Source organism: Hylobates moloch, unplaced genomic scaffold, assembly GCF_009828535.3.
Source record: "Hylobates moloch isolate HMO894 unplaced genomic scaffold, HMol_V3 SCAFFOLD_5, whole genome shotgun sequence".
NCBI classification, from domain to species: Eukaryota; Metazoa; Chordata; class Mammalia; order Primates; family Hylobatidae; genus Hylobates; species Hylobates moloch.
Genome location: NW_026652280.1, coordinates 119,642,092 through 119,667,310, shown reverse-complemented (window position 1 = coordinate 119,667,310; position 25,219 = coordinate 119,642,092). Strand labels below are relative to the sequence as shown.

The following is a 25,219-nucleotide window of genomic DNA, read 5'->3' as shown; positions in this document are numbered from 1 at the left end:
GAAAAACTAAGTTTCTCTCATTGTTTCCATTGCAAGGATTGCCAGTTTCCAATCGCAGCTTATTTTGTGTTGTATAGCCCAAAGTAGTAATTCTTATGATCTAATCATTTCTTATCAAGAAACAGCCTAAAAACAGTACATGTCACACTAACTGTTAGGTTTAGACTTTAGGTTAAAGTTTGATTATCATAGAATTCACTGCAGTGGAGATTTTGTCATATACTTGGAGGAAACCGTATACCAAGTTGACTTAGTACAACAAACAACTCCGAAACAATCTTACTATTTGAGTAAATCTCTACACTATTCAGACAAGCTGGAGACAGTAGCACAGTAACCACCACTGCCAGGTTAAACTCTCTGGCTGTACTATTATTGTTCATTTAAAAAGAAGAAGGAAAAAAAAACCAACAGATGAAAGGCTCTGTTATAAAGCCTCAGGGAAACAAACACTAATTCAGCTTACTAATTTTATTTGCATTTAGTTTTAACCAGGGTAATGCTTATTTGCTGATGGAAATTTCGATATCTGTCCTTTGCTCCTCCTCCTGCCTGTGACTTCTCCTTCCTCATAAGCATGTTCAAGAATGCCAAAAAGTGTCAAATACATATTAAACATAACCAGAGAAAAATGAGAGAGCTTGATCCTCACTAGGCAATAACAAAACAAGAACACTATTTAATATTTACTAATGCTTTGTCATGCATGAAATACTTTCGCATGTTTCTGGATCAAACAGGCTATTGAAAGACTCCATTTCATGACAGCTGTGATTTTTCTGAGCACTGTCCCGTGTCCTACTTCCTTTTATTGCTGCCAGTATAGTTCCCTATCCTGACTTAACTGCCAATTTTGAAAGGTTATAGACAATACATTAGATTCAGGGAGAGTTGAGCTGGCTTCAACTTGGGAGATTAATGTGAATAGGTCAGCACCAAGAGACTCAGCACAGCCCAGAGGCAACGGATGGTGCCGGCATGGATTCCGCACCCATAAACAAATTCTTCACATTAAAAACTGGTCATGCAAGCATTTTAAGGAGGAAGAATGTGAGGTTTTTAGAGAAAATAATTTCTCAACAAAAAACAATCCAAAAGGGCAGACAAATACACAGTTTATAGACTGATATTTTGGCCATTATGCCAGTAAGGCCTCCAGTTTCCAAACAGACACTGACGGGCTTTGGACACTAAGAAAATGCCAAAGCAGGTGACAAAATGTCATCCCCCACATCCAGCTCATCCAGGAAGGCTCCCCCTCTGGCCAACTCTTGACACCACCACAGGCTTCCTCTGCCCCTTCTGGTTTTCCTTAGTATGCTCTCCAGGGAGGAAATTTCAGAATACATAACAGGCACCAATGGTATTGCTGCTGGGAAGAAAATGCATCAAGAGCACAAAGAGCATCACTGATCAAAAAATGCTTCTTGGCTAGGCATGGTGGCTCACGCCTGAAATCCCACCACTTTGGGAGGCCAAGGTGAGTGGATCACCTGAGGTCAGGAGTTTGAAACCAGCCTGGCCAACATGACAAAACCCTGCCTCTACTAAAAATATAAAAATTACCTGGGTGTGGTGGCGCGTGCCTATAATCACAGCTACTCGGGAGGCTGAGGCAGGAGAATTGCTTGAACCCAGGAGGTGGAGGTTGCAGTGAGCTGAGATTGCACCACTGTACTCCAGGCTGGGGGACAGAGAGAGATTCCATCTCAAAAAAAATGCTTCTTGTTGATATGGCTGACTACTGAATAGAGAAAAAGTTACCACATGGCTGCTACTGGCCTGGACTCCGTGGGACCTGTCCTTTTCAATAAACCATGTGATAAAACTTAATGAAACTGGAAATTGAATAGATACAGTCTGTTCTGTGCAGACATTTTTAATATTCAATTAGACAGTAAAATAATAACGACAAATACAGATAATTCATCCAGGTTTATAGTTTTTTTTTTTTTTTGGGTGGAGTAAAAAACATTTTGGAGCTAAATCATCGTGATAGCCTAAACAGGAAATACTGATACTAAAAATAAAAGAAAAAAAAATCATACTTCTACAAAAGGCCACAGCGTGGTTTCATTATAGCTGAGATCATTTTGTGGTAACATACATTAACTAATTCTGTAGGCCTAAGTCATCTTATTTGTGCTGTGGGACAGGGGTCACTAACTACTGCCCACCGGCCAAATACAACCACTAGTGTTTTACTGGAACACACCACACTCATTCATTTATGTGAATCTATGGCTGCATTCGTAGTTAACTATGACAGAATTGAGTAGCTCTGACAGAGACCATATGGCCCACAAAGCCTAAACCATTTACTCTCTGGCCCCCTACAACAAAATGTTGCTGGCCCTTGTTCTAAGAGATGAAATTTGTTGTCTCAACAGAAACTTATTTATACATTTGAGAAGATCCAAACAAACCTCCTGATGAAGAAAATGAAAAAGAGGAGAGAGAGGAGGGGACAGGAAGGGAAGATAGGACTAGCAGTACTCATAGTGGTAGTAGTTGTTTCTTAGGCCTGCTTTAGAACTCTGACAGCTTCATGCAGATACTGTAGGCAACTCCATCTAGGCAAAAATATTAACAAAGTGAATCTTTTAAATTTTCACATTTGAATGTCAAATTTTTTGCCAAACCTTTAATAATAGAAACATGGGTCTTTCAAAAATTAACAACAAAGACCAATTTCTTTTGAAACACTCACTGGAGAGCTTAATTTTGAATTGATGGGTAACATGACATGGCTTTATTCCTCTAAATCCCAGGATGGGTGTGGGAGGCACTCTGTCTGGCCTGACTAGCCGCTCCCTAAAGGGGTGGTGAGGCAAGGGGCGCTGGTCCTCTGCAGGGAGCAGCACAGGGTGGGGAGGGTCACGCTCCAGGTGCTGCTGAGGGTGTCAAAGACCAGTGAAACAGCCGAGAGAACAAGTGCATGACATAAGCCCCACTGTGACGCCTGTTGGCATTACAAAAAATAGACCATGAATGGATTTCAGGTGGAAAATGGAAAAGGCATAGATCCTTTCTCCTGGGTCTGACAGGTGGGAAAATTAAAAAAAATATATACACACACAAAAAACCCCAAAAAAGCCACAATGAATCAAGAACATGGACAGAGAGAGAAATATGAGAATGTAGGTGGGCCTTGAGCACCTCAGGCCCTAAAACTGGAATCTGGGCTAACCTCTGTCTACATCTTCAAGGAGCAAGGAGACCCCAAATACTACATGAGTTGCATATTTTTCTACAGTTTTCAATATACAAATGAGTGAGATCAGTGCTACTTAAATGACAGGCTAGATAAAATGAGAATTGCCCATCCTGTCTGGTTCCAAAAATTTTATCCAAGCAAGCTAGACTACTAGAAAGAAACATCTGGAAGGGCTAGTATCAGGTTAGGTGTCTATAAAAATGCCTTAGCAAAACTGCAATTACGCAGTTGAAAGCTTACATAAAAAAGAAATATTCGTCCATGGCATCAACTTCAAGACTTTCAAAAAATCTAACGCTGCTGGTAGAGAACATGTTTTTCAATGTCTCCTACCTAAGGATCCACACTATATAGTCTTCTTACCATACAGGAAAAAGTCTCTGCCCCAAAGGGCTGTTGTAATATTGTGTCACACAATAAGAATGCCACAACTCATCAAGTCTTTTTTTTTCCCCCTTGTCTTGGTTGTCAGAAAACTTACGGAGTAAAATTTCAAATTTACGACAAAAATATGATACTGTGCTAGGAAAGATCATGCATGTGAACAACAGGGACAAGATCCCTGCCTCATGCAAGAAACAGACATTAAACAGGCAAATAGGTCTAATGGCAACCCCATATTCCATGGGCCTAGGCAGTGCGGCCTTGGGTCACTAAAGGTACAGCCAAATAAACAAAAAATAATGTCATTCTTCACTTAGCATTTCAAAGAACATAAAGGAAAGATAAATTGAGATTCCAAACACCTGCATCTCAAAAGGCCTTTTCCCCTTCTCAAATCCCTTAGTCACCATAGCTATCCCAGAGCCTTACTCACACCAAACAAACCCAGTACTTTCTTTCCATTCCCAGATCCGTGAGGCTTTCTTTTTCCCTTTCCCACATCTCTAACCATGTGGTTCAACTTAACTTCTCTTCCAATAAACAAAACAGAATCCTTATTCTTTAGGAGAAAAGAGAAGTAAAACTGAGCCGACCTCAGATTCTAACAGGCAGAGGGATTGTTGGACGAAGAGAAGGCAGTGAACAGGATGCTTGGATAATTTTTGTCTGGCAATATAAATACAATTTTGAAGGGATATAGAAAAGGTGGTATTACTCACTTAGCATGGGGGTCAGGAGAGATCTCCCTCACAAAGTAACATTTACAGCCAAGACCTGCAGGATATAGAACCAGCTATTCAAAGAACAGGAAGAAAGACCAGGCCTCGCAGGGAAGGCTTATGTGTGAATATCTGAGGCCTGGGCATTCTCTAAGAACTGAAACACACAATCTAACCAGAAAAAAAGGAACAAGCACAGGGAAAACTGATGGGAGATGGGGCTGGAAAGATGGGTGGGATAAAACCAGTCAGGGCCTTCTTCCAACCTCGCAAAAACTCTGATGTTACAGCAAGTACAATAAACACCCAACAGAGCTTTCTAAGTGGGGCAGAACACCAACAGATCACTCTGATGCTTGTGAAGAAGGACTGGTTGGGAAGAGGTAGGGAATAACTAAGGAGACATGCAGAAGATGTAAACCAGGGGTGGCAAGGGAGAGTTCAGGCAGGTGTTCAGATTTGACGTGCAGAGACTGGTGAGAGATTGATTACAAGTGGAGAGAACGGGAGTTTGTATCAAGTGTAATTCTTGGGACTCTATATGTTGATCCTTAAGTAAATGGGGTTAAAGGAAGAGATGATTTGAATAGAAATATCAAGAGTTCAGTCCTGAAACTTAATCCATTATATACTAACAGAATATTGTTATATTTAGAAATAATAATACTTAAATTCAATTGCAACAGCTCCCTCATTGTTATATGCCCAGGGCTTCCAACAGTGTCTGGCAACAAGGCAAGTGCACGATAAATATTTGCAGAATGAATAAAATTTCCTCTGGTAATTCTCTCTCTGGTATTCAAAATATCTGAGCAATATCTTTAGATTAAAACAAATTATGTTTGATGAAATATAACTCTAGATTTGAAATGTGAGAAACATGCTTTTTGTTTTTATCATATAAACTACAGAAAGTAAACTTCAAGAAAATATTCTTGTCTAGTGGAGCCTGAGTTTGAAGATAATACTTGGAAACACTGTTCTATTTGACCTCTGATTATTTAAATTTTCCTTTTTAATTCTGCAGCATGTGTGCTTTTTATTGTGAGTGACTTCAAAATCCTTCTGGAAGTAGATGGGGAATAAATTAGAAAGAAACACTGTGCCTCAGATTAAATGTGATTTGTGGAGCTTAATGGCTACATTCTCACTCCCTGCTCCATCCCAACAATGAAGGTCCTCTCAGGGCTCATTGTGGGAAATACAAAGCTCGGGCATGGGCTGCCCCTCCAGATGACCAATAGGATAGTGCATCCTGGTCCCAGAGTCCCTCCGGAGCTCTAGAATCTTCATCCCCCATTCTCATTCTCTTCTTCCCACTACCATTAGTCTTTGTGTTTAAAAGATAAACATCCTGGGCTAATATTTCAGTAGACCTGCCTGACCTCTATGTTCTTTTCCCTTAGGTAAGCCATGTAGAACTGTGCCAGGCACTTATTACATAGTCAAGAAATCTTAGATATTCGCAGTAATGATGGCATATGCATCTCAAAGGGTCTTTCTTCATTCAAGGGGGTAAATGAGAATTGTCAGAATTTCAAAAACTGGGCCAAGGTTGGTCAGAAGAAATTCTAGGCAAGAGGATCTTTCATTTCCCTTCAAAAAACACTATGAAGGCTAATTCTGAATCCACCCGTTTCTACCATATGTGATGCTTATGGTATGCCTCTTATTTTCCCTTTTCTTTTGATAACTTTTCTTTAAAAAAAAAAAAAAACAACCTTTTTTGCCATTAAAAGTAATGGCAAAGCCCCAATTATTTTTGCACCAACTTAAATATAATTATACTTCTTTATTTTTTACTCAGGTTTAACTTATTCCTGGGACATTTAAGAAAACTGTCTGATCGCTAGATCCTATTCACGGTGAGAAAACAAAAACAAAAAATACAAAAAACCCGGACTCCAGTTTTAGATGCCAAGATCTGAGTCCAGTTGCTTATTTTAGCACCCTTATGAAGAAACTCCTATGAACTGAGATCCTCAACTGTACTGTAAATGATACAGCATCAAACTTGTACACATTTGCTCCAATGCTCCTGTGACTGCTAGTTTCCTGAGCTACAAAATGGGTATGACAAGGTTTATTCATTTAAATCTCATAGAAAAATTCATAAAAGCACAATGCATATATTGGATTTGGGGAAAACATATCCATAGCTTCTTAACAAAATTTTGAACATTGCTATAGGCAGTTATATCCATATTTTCCAGTATGATTATGAAAACCAGCTTAACCCAATAAAACCATTTGCCATCCTGTTTCACATATGACTAAATGGAATTGTGAGGGGCAGTTAGTGACAAAAAAAAAACCTTTTGGAATAAATAAAAGTAAGCAATGCTCGATCAGCCTCTTAAAGATTTAAATACATTATTTACATTATGCCCCCCAGAACTACAGCCCTTGAACTCTATTTGTTCTATTTGGCTCAATAACTTTTCCAACAACCTCAAGAACATATCAGTCCTGCTACCACTTATCACAAAAAAAAAGGGGGGCGGGGAATCCTCCTGCCCTATCCAAGTGGGTCACTGCTACTTTTCTCTTTGTTCAGCCTTTCCGATGGAGGTCTGCCAGGTTCTAATGTGGTTCACTGCATATTTTAAATGCTGGAAGTGGTTATGGCCAAAGAAGGTCAGAGAACATGACTGCTGAGCAAGGATGGGGATGTGCTTGGGAGAGACAGAGGCTGAGATTTAGGTCACCTCTGGGAAGAATATTTGTGTTCACCAGATATTTACTGTTTATTAGTGTTCATGCTTTTCCATGGCCTTATTTAATGTTCTAATTAAGAGCCTTAATTTAGAGGCTTAACGTAGTATTTTAAGTGCCTTAACAGTGATTTGCAATAATTTTAAATAAAAATGATCCAATCATCCTATAAACAGAATTGCCATCTTCTGTAAATAGAAATGGCAAGCATTTCAACACTCTTAAAAATATCAGCTCCCTTGATTTCCCTCCGCCCTCTCACCAATGCCTCCCTTTCCTTTTCAGAATTCCTTAAAGCAATAGTCCAGAGCACTCTAGGGGAACTCAAGGGACTCGTGTTGATGCTAAAGACACTGGGAAGAAGTGGAGATACACAAGTCCTGTGGAGATACACAAGGCTTGCTGTTCTTCATGCATTGTCATGGATGCTGCAGGAGTTATTTTCTTTTATTCTCCGTGACTTATCAAAAAGGAGTACTACAGATTTAATAATGGATAAGCAGCAAAATTTGAACCATAGGCAAAATCAAACTTCAGGATTTACCTATATTATTCTATTTTTATGAGCATCAGACAGGCAAAACCTGTCTTACAAAGCTGGAAGCAGACATTATCAGGGCTTTTCTACATGATGAACTTCAAAGAGGAAGGAAATAAAACAATGGAACATTCTGATGCCTGCTCAGATTTTATTTTACCATATATAATATAACCCTTCTTTATGGAAGCCCTCAACTTCAACTCTGAGCAATTCTCCATAAAGATACTTCTACCCTCTCAATATCTGCATGGACATTCAACAGAACTCTAAAACAACAAAAACTACTTCTACTGGTGTGTTATTATATTGCTGAGGTGCTTGGAAAAAAATCAAAGATTAAGAATCCCAGGTTCTGTGCATGTGCTGCAGCCATCCTTATTGTGGTGGAACAATTTAAATCCATACATACTCCTATATGTATAAACCTGTAAGGCGGTGGCTGCTGGTTGCCTACAACCACCCATTCCTCCCTTCTTCCATAGTAAAAGAACCTTAATTCTTAGCCAGGAAGAATCCTACCTAGAATAAAGGTTTTATTTGCCAGCCTGCCTTGGCAGGTGTGGCCACATGACTACACTTTGGTCAGTATTATGTAACAGAAGCGAGTGGTATTTCTACAAGGAATCCATAAAAGTGGGATTACTTTCTGCTACCTAGAACATAGATTTTATACCTGGAGCTATAGCAGCTATCTTAGACTACAAGGTGACCACTCTTAAGGAGAGAAGCCAAATGCTGACAACAGTATTTATCTTGTCAAATCTCTTTTTTTTTTTCAAGACAGAGTCTCAGTCTAGTACCCAGGCTGGAGTGCAGTGGCACAATCTCAGCTCACTGCAACCTCCGCCTCCCGGACTCAAACGATTCTCCTGCCTCAGTCTCGTGAGTAGCTGGGACGACAGGCATGCACCACCACACCCGGCTAATTTTTGTATTTTTAGTAAAGATGGGGTATCACTATGTTGGCCAGACTGATCTCGAACTCCTGACCTGAGGTGAATCGCCCACCTCAGCCTCCCAAAGTGCTGGGATTACAGGCATGAACCATCACACCTGGCCATCAAGTCTCTCATATCCACAAATTAACTGTTTGCTTTATGGCAACTGAACAAAATAGTGACTGACATGTCTATCATACAGTCCAAGGAACCTGCCTGCTCTAGAACATGAAATTCAACTTTCCTTCTCTGCAGACATTCCTTCACTCACCTGAAGATTATACAGCCAAACGAAACCCATCAAAAAAATAATACCCTAGCATATAAGAGTAAAGGCTTGAGATCAGCTCTGTCTTTGCATATTACCACTAACCCGAGCATCCTATCACTCCAATTCAAATTGTTCAACTCCAAGTGACTTCCTAAAAAGAAAAAATAGTATACTGGAAGATGTTATGTAGTTTTATAAGTACTCATAAGTATACTAGAATCCCAAATGCAATTATTATTAACAATAATAGCAATAATAATAGATATCACCTATTGTTCAATATCACATAGCTGCTATTGTACTATTTGGCTAGCACTCTTCTGATACATATTACCTAGAATTTGAAATAAATATCATTCCTATTTTACAGATGAGGAAACTGAGGCTGTGAGAGGTTAAATAACTTAGCTTTCATTGTGCAGCCAGTTCAGGCAGTGATAATAGATGAACCCAGAACTGACTATAAGCTTAAATATTTTGGCTATATAATCCTGTCTTTCAAAATATTAGATAAAATAACCTCGAGAATCTTTATTTTCCTAATTTCAGAACCACAATAAAACATCCTATTCCTACCTCTAGTTTACATTAACATGAGCATTTCTTAAAACAAAGAAAAAAAACTGATAGAATTTGTCAGCAAATGGTAAATAATCTTAGAACCCAAATGAAACAAATTCCAAATGTAGTTTTCCTTAATTTCCCCTTTTGCTAACAGTTTTATTTCAGGGTATCCTATATATGTCCACGAAAAGGGTCATTGTGCACCTTTCAATCCTTAAACATCAAAACCAAAAAGAAACACCTATAACGACATGTTCTTGGTTATTACATCTCAGTATGCCATTCCTTTTGAAACAGGGTTGATTTATTTTCCACCTCTTTGTTGAGCTTCCTCCTCAATGGAACTAAAAGCCACTTAAAGAAATCAAGCCCTTAAAGCATTCCTTAAATACACGAAGCATTTTAGCCAAGATTCAAATAAGCGAGTTAAAACAGAGAGAATAATTCAACCTTTCTATTAAAAATAAGATATATGCATTTATATATCTGTTTGTGTATGTATACACGGAGGCATTTCTATTTAAAGGTATATAATTTAAAAATATAGTTATTACATAAAAAGTTTATCATTAGAATAATTAATATTTTCTTGGGCTACTGAGAGCTAAAGAACTAAAACATTCCTATAAGAAAGTCAAACAGAAGATTAGAGCTCCCTCTTTCTTCTTTCTGAAGGAATTCAACAAAACTCCTCTCCTAGGAGACCAAAGTTATCAAGCAGCCAGCAGCCTAGTAGCCCTCCTGCTCACAGCAAAAATGTTCCCGTCTCTGTACACGTTACATATGCTACAAGCATTAGAGTACACTTATTGGTTGTTCATTATTCATAAGTGATTTAAGTAGTAAAAATAAAAGCACTTTTAAAAATAGAAATACTCACAAAGCCATTTCAAACTGTTCTAGCCATTTCTTCTTTAAATCTTTTGTTTTGCAATAAAATTCTAACCCATTTTGTCCTTGGGTATGGATGAGGTAGAAGCCATAAGACCACTGTTAAAATTAATATTCTTTAGATTAATATGTATCATTAATAACATTATGTTTCTAAATTCACAAGAATACCACAACTATCCAAAAACCCCTCACAATATTATCAATGTACAAACTGAACAATCAAGCTTATTGTAGTCAACTTCATATCTATAGCAATTTCTATACCAAATGCATTTTACTATATGGATCATTAGGGGCATTAGAAATGATCAGATCTGGCTGTGGCATTATCCAGTTATATCTCACAAAGGTATGTACCTAATCAATCTCTAGAAACAAAAACATCTGGATTGATAAGCCATATCTCACATTAATGTATTATCATACTCTTCCTTAATATTCAAGATTATAAGTAAATTACAGTTATTAGTTTCCAAAAAGTCACCTTTTTATTTTCTTTATCGGTTGTAGGATTATTGGCTATCTTGTACTGCTGAAGATCTATTATTTCCTTCATTTCATAGTTATCACCTTTTCTCTTACATACGATCACTGCCAAATCAAATAAGAAGATATGCCTGGGAAAAAGAGATTGATTAATTGATTGATTTTAAATGGTTTAGAAGCATGTGTATTAATTTTTTTGGTAAAATATAATTAAAGCAACCAAATGTTTTTTTCTTTGCATTAAAGACAACAGGTAGTATCATACATTGAAAACAATGGGAGATCTGAGGTTATAAGAACTGTGTGTGGAATTTCCCTTTACCTTGTAAATGGCCTCAGTGTGCCTTGGTTCCCTCATTTTAAAAATGGGCAAAAATCACAGTAAGAGTAAAATGCACACTGCAGAGTTGTTGAAAGGGCCAACTGAGATAAGCCATAAAGTTTGTTCATGAGCAATTACCTTCTTTTTTAAAAGCTAAAAGCGTATAGAATAATATTAATGACATCCATAGCAGCTTCTACTGAAGTTACTAGGAATCAGCCAGAATGCCTTGAGAAGTGTTGTTCATCCCTTTCACAAACATGACTCAATTTAAATCCCCAAGACCACATGCTGGGTAGGTATCATTGCCATCTTCATTTTACTGAGGAGGAAATTGAGGCTTAGAGAAGTTAGATAATTTGCTCAAGGTCACACTGCTAGTGAGGCATGTAACATGATTCACAAACAGGTCTAATTTTGGAAACTGTGCTTTTACCCTCTATGTTGTTCCTCATGATTTAACTGACCACCTAAAAACACAAATTGAATGGTATATGAGCCAAGTGTAAACTGAAAACGTTATGGTGAAATTCTCATGTTAATATTTCTTTTTTCTTATTAAGAACAACGTAACTTGGGGGAGAAAATAAACTTTATAACCGCATCATCCAATACCAATACTTGTGTATTTTTATAAACCCTCAGTGATTAACACACTTTTTTTATACACAATGATAACGACACATTCACAGGGCTATAACACTTGCATCACTTTTAACGTCTATTTCTCCCAGAGAGGTTTAAAGGACCTGTGGAGCCAGGGTTATCGAGGAGGAAGCAAGAGCTGATGCTGCCCCCTGCTGGCTTTTGCTTCTCCAAAGATTCCAGAAAACGATCATTGTCAACCACAAAAACCTGTTTGACGATTACATATATACATAATGAAGGACTCCGGGCCAAGCTTACTAATCTTCAAGAACTACATCTGCAAATTTCCCTCAAGAAAATATTACTACATTATTCTCACTTAGTCTTATTTCTTAGGGCATTTTTCTATTATTTTTAGTTATTTAAAAATACATTCCAAAAATTCAATTATGTTTTTATGGTAGTTATCTGTTCTTACTTTATCGCTCTTCTCATTTTAATGTATCCTAGCTGATCATCTATACTTGTTACTTCCTTCTTAATAATTTAGACAAATTAACAGATACCAGAACCCAGGTGGGAATAACTAAGATAATCTAGATTTAAAAAATTCAGAAATCATGGGTTGGTCTGTCTCCTTGTATTTCTTCCTTTTTTCCCCCTACTTCACACTGGAAAAATTGTCTTTAAGGTTTTCTCAGTTTTCTGACACTAATTACTTATTTTAAAAATAGTATTCTTCTTTTCTTACCTTTCTTGTTTTGTATGCTTGTCTAGAGTGGTTATTCGAATTTCACCATCTCCCTGAGGTCGTCCAAAAAGCAAAACTGGTTGGTTCTAAAATATAAAATGTACATGTCAGAGTTTTTCATAATCACATGAAAATAAAAACAAATATTTGTAGAGCTATTTACTCAAGACAACTACCTTACTACATTAAAATGTTATCAGTTTCTACACTTTTAAAGCATACTCTAAAAAGCTCAGGTCTACATGACAAATAAGTCTGTCCTCTGTAATCCCAGGGGGTATGTCAAGGACATCAATTGATTTTAATTATTATATATTCTTAAAGGGGAAATTAGCTATGAAAAGAAAGACTCAACTGGAAGGGTCCAAATTATGAGACAGTTTGGCAACTAATATTTTTTGAGCATCTACTACGTGCCAACCACCATAACAGGTGTACGGCAAAATGATACAGACACTGCCCTCATGAAGCACACTGCCTAGTGGAGGAACAAATATTCACAGAAGCATGCAATTACAAATGCACAATTGCCATGAAGGAGTACAGAAAGGGGCCGTGGGCGGGGGCGCGGGGCGCACTCTAACTTGGTCTATAAAGTCCAGGCTGGCTTTTTTGAGCTAGGACCTCAAGGATGAAAAGCTCTGAGTTAATGATTTAAAATAATGAGCTATTTTCCCAGAGGCTGATAACTAAATTATTTTTAAGTGTTTATGAGCACTTACTGTACACTCTAGGGGAAAAAAGAATTGACTGAAAATCACTAACATTCAGAAATTCCATTTTAATAAAGGGCAGAGATGTGTGATTAACACTTTAAATATAAAAATAAATGTATCTTATCAAAATCCCAGTGATGTTTTCTGCACAAATAGAAAATTCCATTCTAAAATTCTTACGGAATCTCAAGGGATTCTGAATAGTGAAAACAATCTTGAAAAGGAGCAAAGCTGGAGGTCTCATACTTACTGACTTGTTTCCAAAACTTATTGCAAAGCCACAATAATCAAAATCATGTGGCACTTGCATACAAACAGGTATATGGACCAACAGAATAGTAGAGAGCCCCGAAATAAACCCTCACATATATGGTCAAATGATTTTCAGCAAGGTTAACACCATTAAATAGGGAAAGAATAGCCTTTTCAACAAATGGTACTGGGAAAACTGGATATCCACATGTAAAAGAATAAAGGTAGACCCTTCATTACCTTACACCATAAATAAAGAATAACTAAAAATGTTTCAAATACCCAAACACAACAGTTAAAACTATAAAACTTTTACAAGAAAATGGGGAAAAACTTTGTGACAATGGATTCAGCAATGATTTCTTCAAGATTGATAAATGGGACTTGGTCAAAATTAAAAGCTTTTGTGCATCACAGACAATATCAACAGAGTGAAAAGCCAACAGACATAAGAAAAGTATTTTCAAACCATGTGTCTTATAAGGGATTGATATCCGGGATACAAATAAAGAGCTTCTACAACACAATGACAAAAAACAACTTGATTCAAAAATGGGCAAAGCACTTGAATAGGCATTTTTCCAAAGAGGATATACAAATGGCCAGCAAACACACAAAGACAATATTCAACATCATTAGTCATTAAAAAAATGCAAATAAAACCCATGATGAAATATTACTTTAAAACCATCAAGATGGCTGTTACCCAAACAAACCAAATAGTGAGTGTTGGTAAGGATGTGGAAAAACTGAAACCCTTGTGCATTGGTAGTAGGAATGTTAAGTGGTGCAGCTGCTGTGGAAAATGGTATAGCGATTCTTCAAGAAATTAACATAATGACCATACAACCCAGAAATTCTACTTCTGAGTACATAACTAAAACAAGTGAAAGCAGGCACTTGAATAGATATTGGTACACCTGTGACAATAATTATATAACAGTATTATTCACAATAGCTGAAAGAAGGAAGCAACCCAAATGTTCATCAATGAAAAAAAGTGAGGTATTCATATAAAATGATATATTATTCAGCTTTAAACAAATGGAAATCAAAAAAATAAAATGTTGACACATGGCTACAACAAGGATGAACTTTGAAGACATTATGCTAAGTAAAATAAGCCAGTCATGAAATGGCAAATATTGTATGATTTCACTTATATAAGGTGCCCAGAGTAGTTAAGCTTATAGAGATAGAAAGTAGATTGGTAGTTTCCAGGGACCAGGGAAAGAGAAGAATGGGAAGTTCGTGTTTAATGAGTACAGAGTTTCAGTTTTGCAAGATGAAGTTTTGGAGATGGTCACACAACATCATGAATGCACTTAATGCTACAGAACTACAAATTTTGAAAATAATTAGAATGGCAAATTAATGCTATATATATTTATAGCATTAATGTGTGTGTATGGGTGTATGTATATATATACATACACCCTTTTATTTTTTTTGAGACAGAGTCGGAGTCTCACTCTGTTGCCCAGGCTGCAGTGCAGTGGCACGGTCTCGGTTCACTGCAGCCTCCGCCTCCTGGGTTCAAGCAATTCTCCTGCCTCAGCCTCCCCAGTAGCTGGGACTAGGCACGCACCACCATGCCTGGTTAGTTTTTGTATTTTTAGTAGGCATGTGTTTCACCATGTTGGTCAGGCTGGTCTTAAACTCCTGACCTCAGGTGATCTGCCCGCCTCGGCCTCCCAAAGTGCTGGGATTACATGTGTGAGCCACCACACCTGGCCAATGCTATATATATTTTACCACAATTTTTTAAAGGCTACACAGCAGTCCAAGAAATATGCTATGGAATTCTAAAGAGGAAAGATAATAGGAGATTAGGAAAAGGGATTTATTTTAGATGCACCTTGAATAAATTTGATAGGGAACAGGAAAAAGCATTCTAGGCTCTGAGATTACAGTCGAAGGCAGAACTGTAGAAACGTATGTCAAATTGGAGACCTTATAATACAGGAAAATATCCACAATGTAAAGCGTACGGGCAGTTATTAGCTGGAGGAGTTCAGGAAAATAGCTTAAGTCCAGACCACTGAGGACCTTAAATATCATGCCAAGGAATACTGACTGAATCTTGAAGACAACAACAAAAAAATCTTGACAAATTTGAGAAAGAGAGTAAACTGAGAAAGCCACATTTTGGAAATGCAACTATGTGAAGAGATGATGAGAGGCTACTGTGACTGGAAAACTAGCAGATGATGGTGTCCTGAAATGGGTATGTGGCTGCATGTGTGAAAAGAAAGAGACAGGTTCACGATGTTTCAGAGAAAGCAGCGATGAAATTGCTCTACCAAAAATGTATCTTAAATTCTCTCATCTCTATTTGCACTGCCCACAGATTAATCCAGGGCTGTATCCTCTCTTGAAACCACTTCAACAGCTTGCTGGATGGGCTGCCTGCTTACAATGTCTTCTTGAAATGTCAATCAGTCTGTTGTAATACTCCCCAATAGAAACCTTTTAATAGCTTCCCACTGCAGTCACAATAAAATCCCAATTTGGCATACTGGCCTACAAGGCTGTGTTATGCAATTGTCTTGCCCATTCCTCATGGCTCAGAGCCCACCATCACTCTCCATTTCCAGCCACTCTTACCTTTCCGCTTCTTGAATACACCTGGTTCTTGCCCAACTCTGAGCATTTCACCTGCTACGGTTTCTGCTTGGGTCACTTCCCCCTAGATCTTCATGTGGCTGGCTGCTTCTTATCTGCTAGGTCTCAGTTCAAATGACTTAAAAGGACTTTTTCCAACCAACTTATCTAAACTAGGACTCCCCTTATAATCCTCAGTTATAGCAGCCAGTTCACAGCGCTAATCTCAATATGGCATTTTTAACTCTTTTTTTTTTTTAAACTGTCTCCTCAATCTTGAGACCATCTTGTTCACAGTTACAGTCCCAGCCCCAGGCAAAGTGTCTGGGTCATAATAGTCACACAGCAAATATATGTAAAATGAATAAATGAATAGGAATCAGCCATGAGTATGTATGGGGATGAGGGAAAGAAAAGAAAAAAAAAAAAAGTGGACTCCTGTATTTAGATTCAGACTGTTGGAAGAAGAGGCAGAGTGTGACTAAGGTAAGAGGGACAAGCCATCACAAAGTCCCTAGACACAAGCAGGTCACAGGTACCCTCAGACACGCACATGAACACTGCCAAACAAAGGGATTGGCAACAATCTCCAACAGTAGAAACTTGAAGGTAAACTATGTTTTCTTCAACAACTCCTAGAATGTCGTTGATGTGGGGGTGAGGGGAAGCTGGATGGAAAGATAATTACATACCAAATTCTCTATAGATAGCTGAAACTGTTTAATTTCACGAAGGGTCTCATTATCTCTTTTCACTTCATTCACATATTGTGCCAAGTCCTAGACAATAAAGAAAAGGGTAGAAAAAGAAGGCACACTAAGATTAGAGATGCAAACTGCTTTGAAAGAAAACACATCATTAATTCCATTAGTGGTGAAAGTAACCACCGTAACTTTTCAAAGACAATAAAATGAATGCCCAGTCAATCAAAGCTGCATCACAGAGGCAATTTTAAAATGTCTGAAGTACAGCTGGGAAGACTGAAGAGCTGTCATTTGTCACACCACTGAGAAGAGTCAGAATGTTGTTGCCTTAAAAGACAAAACAAAATATACCACAATAGAGCAACAAAAAGGAAACTAGGTCGGAAGTATAGAAATTCAAAGCACGTTAATTACTAACCTTGAGAGCATGATATTTTTACACAGGTTAGAAGAAGGGCAATCATGAATGATTAGCAGGGAGAAAAGTAACCAAAAGTTAGATAATAAATCTAGCAAGACTGTTTTATTTTTGCAATCAGCTAGTCTTCTTGGTTCCTGAGAGCATTCAGACAAGGAAACCAGTTCAATTTTAAACAGTTAACCCGTTTATGGATTCAGGAGAAGTAAAGGAGAGGTGAGGAACTAAATAGCACAACATGCTGGAACTAAATTTAATTCATGAATTAAAGTGAACAAAAAATGCTGGCCGTGTCTCTCCATGTGCCTTCACCTATTTTAAAATGTCTTTTCTCATATTTGAGGAAACATTAGCTAATCTTTCCATACTGTAACTAGCTATTTTTGTTACAAGTGCTCCAGATTTTCCTGTTTTCTGAGCTCTTTTTCTTTTTTCTCTACCCTCTTAAATTCATCTGCAACAGTAGGGACAGAACTCTGCAAAAAGCAGTTCCTAACTTTGTTCTAAATGGAAGTCTGACTTTTCATAGGATAGATCCATAAACGACTTCTTTAAAATGTGGAACTTGGTTTGACTTTTTAATAATAATAATAAATTATTGTGTGGTGTTTCCTGTTAGTGGTAGACAATCAGCCAAACAGCAAAGCTAACACGAATTGGTACAAGGACACAGTTAAGTAATTATGCACTGCTCTGAGCAGGGTCACCTTGCCATTTTGTTTTAAAGAACAAATATTTGCCTACGCTTTAAGTTATTGGCAAATATTATTTCGTTTCAAAGTTATTTTTATTTAACATAACGTGGAAAGTGAGGTTTTATATATTCCCCAGTATGTTCAAAATGTCTATCTTTGTCTATTCATAATTTTCATATTTCCCTGAAAACTGAACAAACTGAAATTCACTTGTATTAAGCCATAGCATTCACAAGGGTAAACCTAGCAGATATCCTCATATGAGGAAAATAAGTTACACAGGGTTCTGAAGCCACCGGCTGGCCTACGACTTACACAAGCCAACGTTTTCTATTAGTCACCATGAAAAGAATGGGAAAAAAACATGATATTAAATAATTCCCCATGGTTATGAAAGTTGTTATACTTGTATCTAAGTGATTTTAATATACTTCTTAGTTTTATGTGTTGTCTAACAATTAAATCCATGCAAGGATACCTATTCCAGCAAAAAAAAAAAAAAAATCCAGTTGTCCCCACTAAAAACAAATGTGTATTATACATTAGCATGTCATAATATTTTATTTATGTGTGTATATATATGTGTATATATGTGTGTGTGTGTATATATATGTGTGTGTGTATATATATGGGTGTATATATATGCAATTTGAATTCCATTGTCTTTAGGCAAGAATAAAAAATACAAACAAATTACTGATGAATCTGCCCTACCTTCATGGCATCAAGAGCCAGTTTCAGATTTGCCTTCTCAGTCGGATCAGTGGTATGTTTGACCAGTTCCTATTTGGAAGATAAGGTTTAGTACTACTTTCATCAAATTAAAACTAAGACATACTAAAGAAAACATTTTTACAAGTAAACCATTATTATTGGTTTTCTCTCTATGATGTGATAATCTAATTATGTCTGGGCTCCATTTCCACCAAAAATTTCAAACTGTAAGAAGACCAACTAGACATCAAAAAATCATGAGACACAATATGAGACATTTTCTTTTCAAAGATGAATCTGAATTCTATCCACCACCATTACACTGACATTGATCCCTATTGTTATGAAAGATTCCATAATGATTAAAATCACACTTTTTACTCATTTATTATTCTTGGCTTCAGCTGTTGATTCTTTTAACTGCATCCCTCCTTTCATTTCAGGAACATCAGGATGTTCTATTTGTTGTTGTTATTGCTGTTAAAATTGTTCATCTGTCCATCCTAAATTTCTGCCTACTCCTCAGTCTTTCATAGTTTCTTCTTTATCTGCTTCTTAGAAAGTTATTGTTCCTTAAGTTTTCACCCTAGTCCTCTTTTTTCCCCTTATTTTACAAACTCTACAAATTCTATCACAACCACTGTCGTAATGTCAACTATCACCTCATGGGCCAATCACTGTCAAATGTATGTGCTCAACCCAAAATTCACACAAGTCCCGGACTCATCCGTCCAACTAAATGGTTCTACCTCATTATTTCAAAGTCTCCTCAAATCCAGCATTCCCCAAACTTAATCAGTCTTCACCCAGAATCCTATCCTTGGATCCTATTTCTGTTTTATTGAAAGATGGCACTTCCATCAGTGTCATCACTTAAGCCAAAACCTAAAAGGTGTCCCAGACTTCTCCTTGTTCTCTCTCCCTCACTATGTCCTATTGATGTTAGCTTTGATCCTGCCCCCTTGGAACCATCCTCATTGCCATTAATTAGGTTCAGATCCTTGAGTTTTTCAAACAGAGAATTATTTGCCAAGCATGGTGGCTCACACCTGTAATCCCAGCACATTTCCAGGCTGAGATGGGAGGATCACTTGAGTCCAGGAATTTGAGATCAGCCTGGGCAACACGACAAGAACCCATCTCTACAAAAAAAAAATTAAAAATTAGCTGGGCAAGGTGGCATGAGCCTGTAGTCTCAGCTACTTGGGAGGCTAAGGCAGGAAGACAGCTTGAGCCCAACTGCAGTGAGCCATGACTACACCACTGCACTCTAGCCTGGGCAACAGAGAAAGACCCTGTCTCTTAAAACAAACAAACAACAAAACCAGGTAATCATAATGAGCTTCTGATTGGCCTTCTGACTTGCAGTCTCTCCTCACTACAGTCCAGTCACTCTACTGTCATCAGGGGTAGGTTTCTATAATATAAATCAGATCCTGTCTCTACCCTACTCAGACTTCTGTGACGCCCCGCAAAAGCTTCAGGTTGTCACCCATGCCTCCTAGACTCCTCATGATCTGAATTCTGCAAACTTCTCTCAATTTCTCTCTCCACTTCCACCCAAACAACTTATATTCTGTTCATACTAAATTAATTGCAATTCTTAAATTATGTTCTAATATCTAATCCCATTAGAAATATTATTTTTTCTGCTTACAAAGCTCTTCCCCTCTGATCTACTTATTGACCCCTTACTCTTCCTTTAAAGCCCAACTCAAGAGTGACTCCTCTGGGGAGTCGTCTATGACAGAGGCCTCCACTCAGGTCCCCAGCTTCCCTATACATAATTATTTAGGCCTTTAACTGTGCTGGTTCTGTACCTTACATGTACCTATCATATTGTGTTACGCTTGGCAGCTTACACTTCATTTTTCCTTTCTAAATGATGAGCTTTATCTGAGTAGGTTCTGTCGTATATCACGAGTGCCTAATACTATGTTTGGCACAGAGAAGCCATACAAAAATCTTTAATGAATCCAATACTACCAGTGTTTCTGCTATAAACAGGACCTAAAGACAGAATGTATTAAGTATAATAAATCCATCAAAATTCTGTTCTTTTATTCCTTAAAAGTTACTTTTACTTCATTAAATAAGTCATGTTATTAAAGTTCCCAATCACCCACTATAAAATATTCTAACTTTGTGAATCTGTGGTTTCAAATCATCAAGCATTTCAAGTGATTTCCCCACTAAAGTATAGTAGTAAGTAAAAAAGTCTAAATTGATAACCACATTTATTCAACAAATTTCTAGACAACAAATAAATTTTACTCCATAGAATTTTGAGAGGAAAAAACGTTTCTAGAATTTTTACCTATGTGTAGTATCCAAACAAAACTTTCCCTATTTTAAAAAGTCATCATGGAACTAAACATACTCTTAAAATTTTAAATATAAAACAACCCAAGGGAAATTAGGGGGAACAGTTTACTAAATTTCAAAAAAGTATAGTTGTATTTTATACTTTTATAAGTCTGTGTAAAACCCTGTAACGACCAAAATAGGTATTTTTTTTTAAAGCTGTACCTTCTAAATTCTTCAGTTGATACTTGACTACACCAAAGTTACAAAATAAATTATTATCTTATTTTGGACACGTATTTAGTTCCAGGATGCCTTGGAAACTGATTGCCTGAGTTGCCCTTATTATTTTTTCATAAAATCCAATTTGATTAAGTTGCTTTGAGTTTAGGTCTCATAAATGTTTTAATGCATTTTTAAGGAATAATCAGGGTTTGACTTTTTCTGATTTCTCAGTAGAACAAAAATAGAGCTGACTAATAATTTTGCAGCTACAGTTCAAGAAATTTAATATACAAGATATACAAAGCACAGCCGATGCAAAATTGTATTTCACATACAGGTAGTAGATCTTTTTAAAATGACATTTCACAAGCATCAGCAGAGTTGACAGACTAATACAGTAAGACATTTCTTTGGAGCAGAACTAATGAGTCTCCTGGTATAGCTATCAAATTAAATTTATAAGACTCTCCACCCTCATTTAGAAGACTAACCGTGGAAATCATAGCTTTGTGGGCTATAACAAGAATCACTTCAAAATAAATGTAGTCTTATTATAATTTAGTATAGTAGAAACCAATATGGAATGTGACACAATTCTCTTTGGCTTACTGTTATAAGGCAAAAGGTCTAATATGATTAATCTGCCAAAATTCAAGTGCACTGCAATATTGAGGTGCTCATAAATGAATACTGATAACTACAGAAGACTTGATTGAAAAAATATTTTTATTTGTTTTGACTTGTTTTTAATTATTTTCTAGCCAGTCCTGTTTTAAGGACACAAAATGTGATTTATGGCAGCTACTGAACCATCTTTGCTAAAAGGAAGAAAAAATGTCCACCTGTTCTGTTATTTCCCACTTACCTATAATAATAATTCAAAATTTTAAGGGGATTGGGCCCAACACATGGAATATCTGCAATGTAGTTGACGCTTCATTAATATTTTGTTGAGTGAATAAATGGACAATAAACAAACTGTTTTAAGTTACATACCTGGAGGAGAAGGTGGTACTTTAAAACACGTTGCATAGGAACCACAAGCAAGTCTCGAAGAGTAAATTTCCCATTATTTGCTCTTTTGGAACATTCCTAATGAAATGTTTTTAAAAACACTTTGTTAGGGAGTCATAAACATTAAAAGATCCAAAGGCCATAAGCAGAACAGTTATTATACAATAAATGAGTGTGTTTGTTTCCTTAACAATCCTTCTCTGTAAATAACAGAAAGTATCTTCAATTTAAAAAAACAAATCTTGTAGTATTTTAACTCTAAATATGAGTGAAAGAGAACTATTTTGTGTATGAAAATTATTTTCTTGGCCGGGCGCGGTGGCTCATGCCTATAATCCCAGCATTTTGGGAGGCCGAGGCGGGCGGATCCCAAGGTCAGGAGATTGAGACCATCCTGGCTAACACAGTGAAACCCTGTCTCTACTGAAAATACAAAAACAAAATCAGCCAGTCATGGTGGTGGGTGCCTGTAGTCCCAGCTACTCAGGAGGCTGAGGCAGGAGAATGGCGTGAACCCAGGAGGCGGAGCTTGCAGTGAGCTGAGATGGTGCCACTGCACTCCAGCCTGGGTGACAGAGTGAGACTCCGTCTCAAAAAAAAAAAAGAAAAAGAAAATTATTTTCTCTAGTGCAAAATCATGGCCCCCCAGGGTCTTCTTCAGTTTATCTTTATCGCTGTACCTCCCACCAATTTCCCCCAGTGGACTCATAGAACGGGCATCAAGAACACATCCCTACTCATCAAAAGTGTCATTAGTCTTCCCACCCTCATGCCTTGGTTTATTCAGTTCCCTCAACTATGATGTGCTCTGTCCAGCCTCCAGCAAAATGCATCTTCCTGTTTAAGAACTACAATCCTAGGCCTTTCATAACAATTACAATCAAAATTGTGTGTACTCTCTGTCTGCCTTGTGGGTCTTTTAATTATTATCACATGTAATATCTACTCCAATATGATTTGTGCTGTATGCCCCTAAGAATGTAGTATTTGCTTAATAAGTATTTGCTGAACTGAATGAAATGGAATATTTGACTTTAAAACTTTGCTCAAGTATAAACCTACTACTAAACTCCAACATTTAGAGGCCTCGGATTGTATTTATTTTAGTTTCACCCTCTTCTTTCTTAAAAGTTTATTTAAAATAGTATTGACTGGTTTGTTCTTTTGATAATAATTATGACTTTGAGTAAATTACTTTGAAGTGTCAAAGAATAAACTTAAAGCCAAGATTTGGCAACTGTTGGCGGTGTGACCTTGGACAAGTCACTTTTCTGATTTTATCGTTTCTCACATAACTATGGTGTTCTTCAAAAAAAATAAAGGGCCATACAAATACTATTATTAGTGAGCAACCTCGTAAGTCCAAAATCCTGACACAATCGCACATCCCAGCCCAAGGACCTTTCCAGTTCATGGATGGAGTTGTGCTTAAGAAAATACACTTTGGCTCACAAGTTTGTTTCTTCTTTGCCCACACTTAGTTTTTCTGGCACATGGAATGATATATTATCAGGAGCTCCAAAAAAAACACCATTAACTCTAATGATCAGTGACTTAATGAGTATGTTTGTCTACAGATATCAGTCAAAATGAATTGGGGACACATCCTGACATGTTAGCTGTGTCATCAATTACTGCAGTTCATTAGAAGGATAACTATTTCAACCAGTTTCTTACTTCTACCGATTGTAGAGAGCTCTGGATCATGGGTCTCAAACAGGAAGTCACATTGTTAATATTACTATAATGAGTGGGTCTTATCTCCTCTGCTACATTTTAAGGCCCTTGGAATTAAGGTTGTAGCTTATATTTCTTATGTTATGCCATCCCAACACAGTGGTAGGAACAGAAATATTATACATTTAGAATTTACTATATTATGGAAATTAGTTTCAAAATGTTGAAGAAAAAAAATCAGTTCCTTTACATTCTAAGTTACAGGCTCAGGAAGTAAAGAAACCAACATTGCTGGCATTAGCTACACCTGGGAGATAGAGACTCAAGTGTAAAATGCTTATTCATGTTGAAAGTAAATAATGGGTAGAAAGAATCTTTCCAAAACATCCAGTCACTTGCTTAGCCTCAATTCAATTGTAAAGGAAAATAAAATGGGGTAGGATGAGCCAGGCTGACAGGGCAAGATAAAGAGATTCATTGCCCTTCACCCCATGTTATCTTGGTTCCAAAGTAGAGAAGAAAAAGACCAAAAAATCAACAAGAACAAAAATAACCACAAAACAGAAGACACAAAGAAGGCAGGGAGACACCAAGAATAAGGCAGTTTTCCTTCTATCATGCTGGGGCTTGCGGCGTGCAGCTCCCACTGAGTATTTGTTGAAGTGTTACATTAAGTATCCGACTTAATACTTCCAAATCAGGACTATGGTTAGAAGTGTGGGCTTTTAAGCTGAAGAAAGGACAGCAGGGGCACCTCACCCTGTGCCTTTCAAACTCAGCCTGATGTCCTCTCTTTCCCTAAGTCGAGCATTGACTGCAAAAACTACATACTTAGAGTCCCAGAGTATGGTCATTGGGCAAAACTTTGACAATAACTATGAAAGAAGGAAGAACAACATTCAAACAAGACTGAGAATATAATGGAGGTGTGATTGACAACTTGCTGACTACTATCTGGAAGCACAATTTTATATCTTTATTTTAAGAAAAACTGCTTTAATGTTGCCCTACTAGGAAGTAGGTATATAAGTTGTAAAATTTAATTTTATCATCATATTTTGAGTCACAGTGGCTCACAGCTCTACACTTAGGAGGCTCTATTCTCCAAAGAGGAGCAGGAAGTCTTTGCACTAACAATGTTACAAGGATGTTATTTAGTGGTGACTCAAACTATCTCCAGTCTTAACGTCAACATAATGAAGGAATATTAAGATATAAAGCAAAAAGATCATGTATCTAGTACAGTTACTTGGTGGCCTGTTAACGTGCAAACTGTCTAAGCAATAGTTTCCCTTTGTGAGAGCTGTGAGCTATGAAATCATGCCAGAGAGGCAAAACAGTGAAGGGCTTCTGATTTGAAAATCACCTGCCCCTTCTCCCCTCACCTCAGAGCTACACTGAACAAAGAATAGGAAAAGGGACATTAAACAGGCAAATAAGCCACACACTGTTAAATTTAAGAGCTGGCTATATATCACTACCTGAAATTTAATAAAATTCAAATAC

General features: G+C 37.2%; 1 protein-coding gene across 2 annotated transcripts in view; it reads right to left on the bottom strand.

Moving 5' to 3' along the window:
• VAV3 (vav guanine nucleotide exchange factor 3) overlaps positions 1 to 25,219 on the bottom strand; it is a 417,957-nt gene that overhangs the window by 171,239 nt on the left and 221,499 nt on the right. For both annotated transcript variants that reach the window (XM_032155203.1, XM_032155201.2), the window contains exons 10-15: positions 22,019 to 22,114; positions 18,494 to 18,562; positions 16,655 to 16,741; positions 12,391 to 12,476; positions 10,728 to 10,860; positions 10,230 to 10,339 (exon numbers count right to left, since the gene is read on the bottom strand). In XM_032155203.1, the coding sequence (XP_032011094.1) occupies positions 10,230 to 10,339; positions 10,728 to 10,860; positions 12,391 to 12,476; positions 16,655 to 16,741; positions 18,494 to 18,562; positions 22,019 to 22,114 (581 nt within the window). The remainder of the gene's footprint in view (positions 1 to 10,229; positions 10,340 to 10,727; positions 10,861 to 12,390; positions 12,477 to 16,654; positions 16,742 to 18,493; positions 18,563 to 22,018; positions 22,115 to 25,219) is intronic.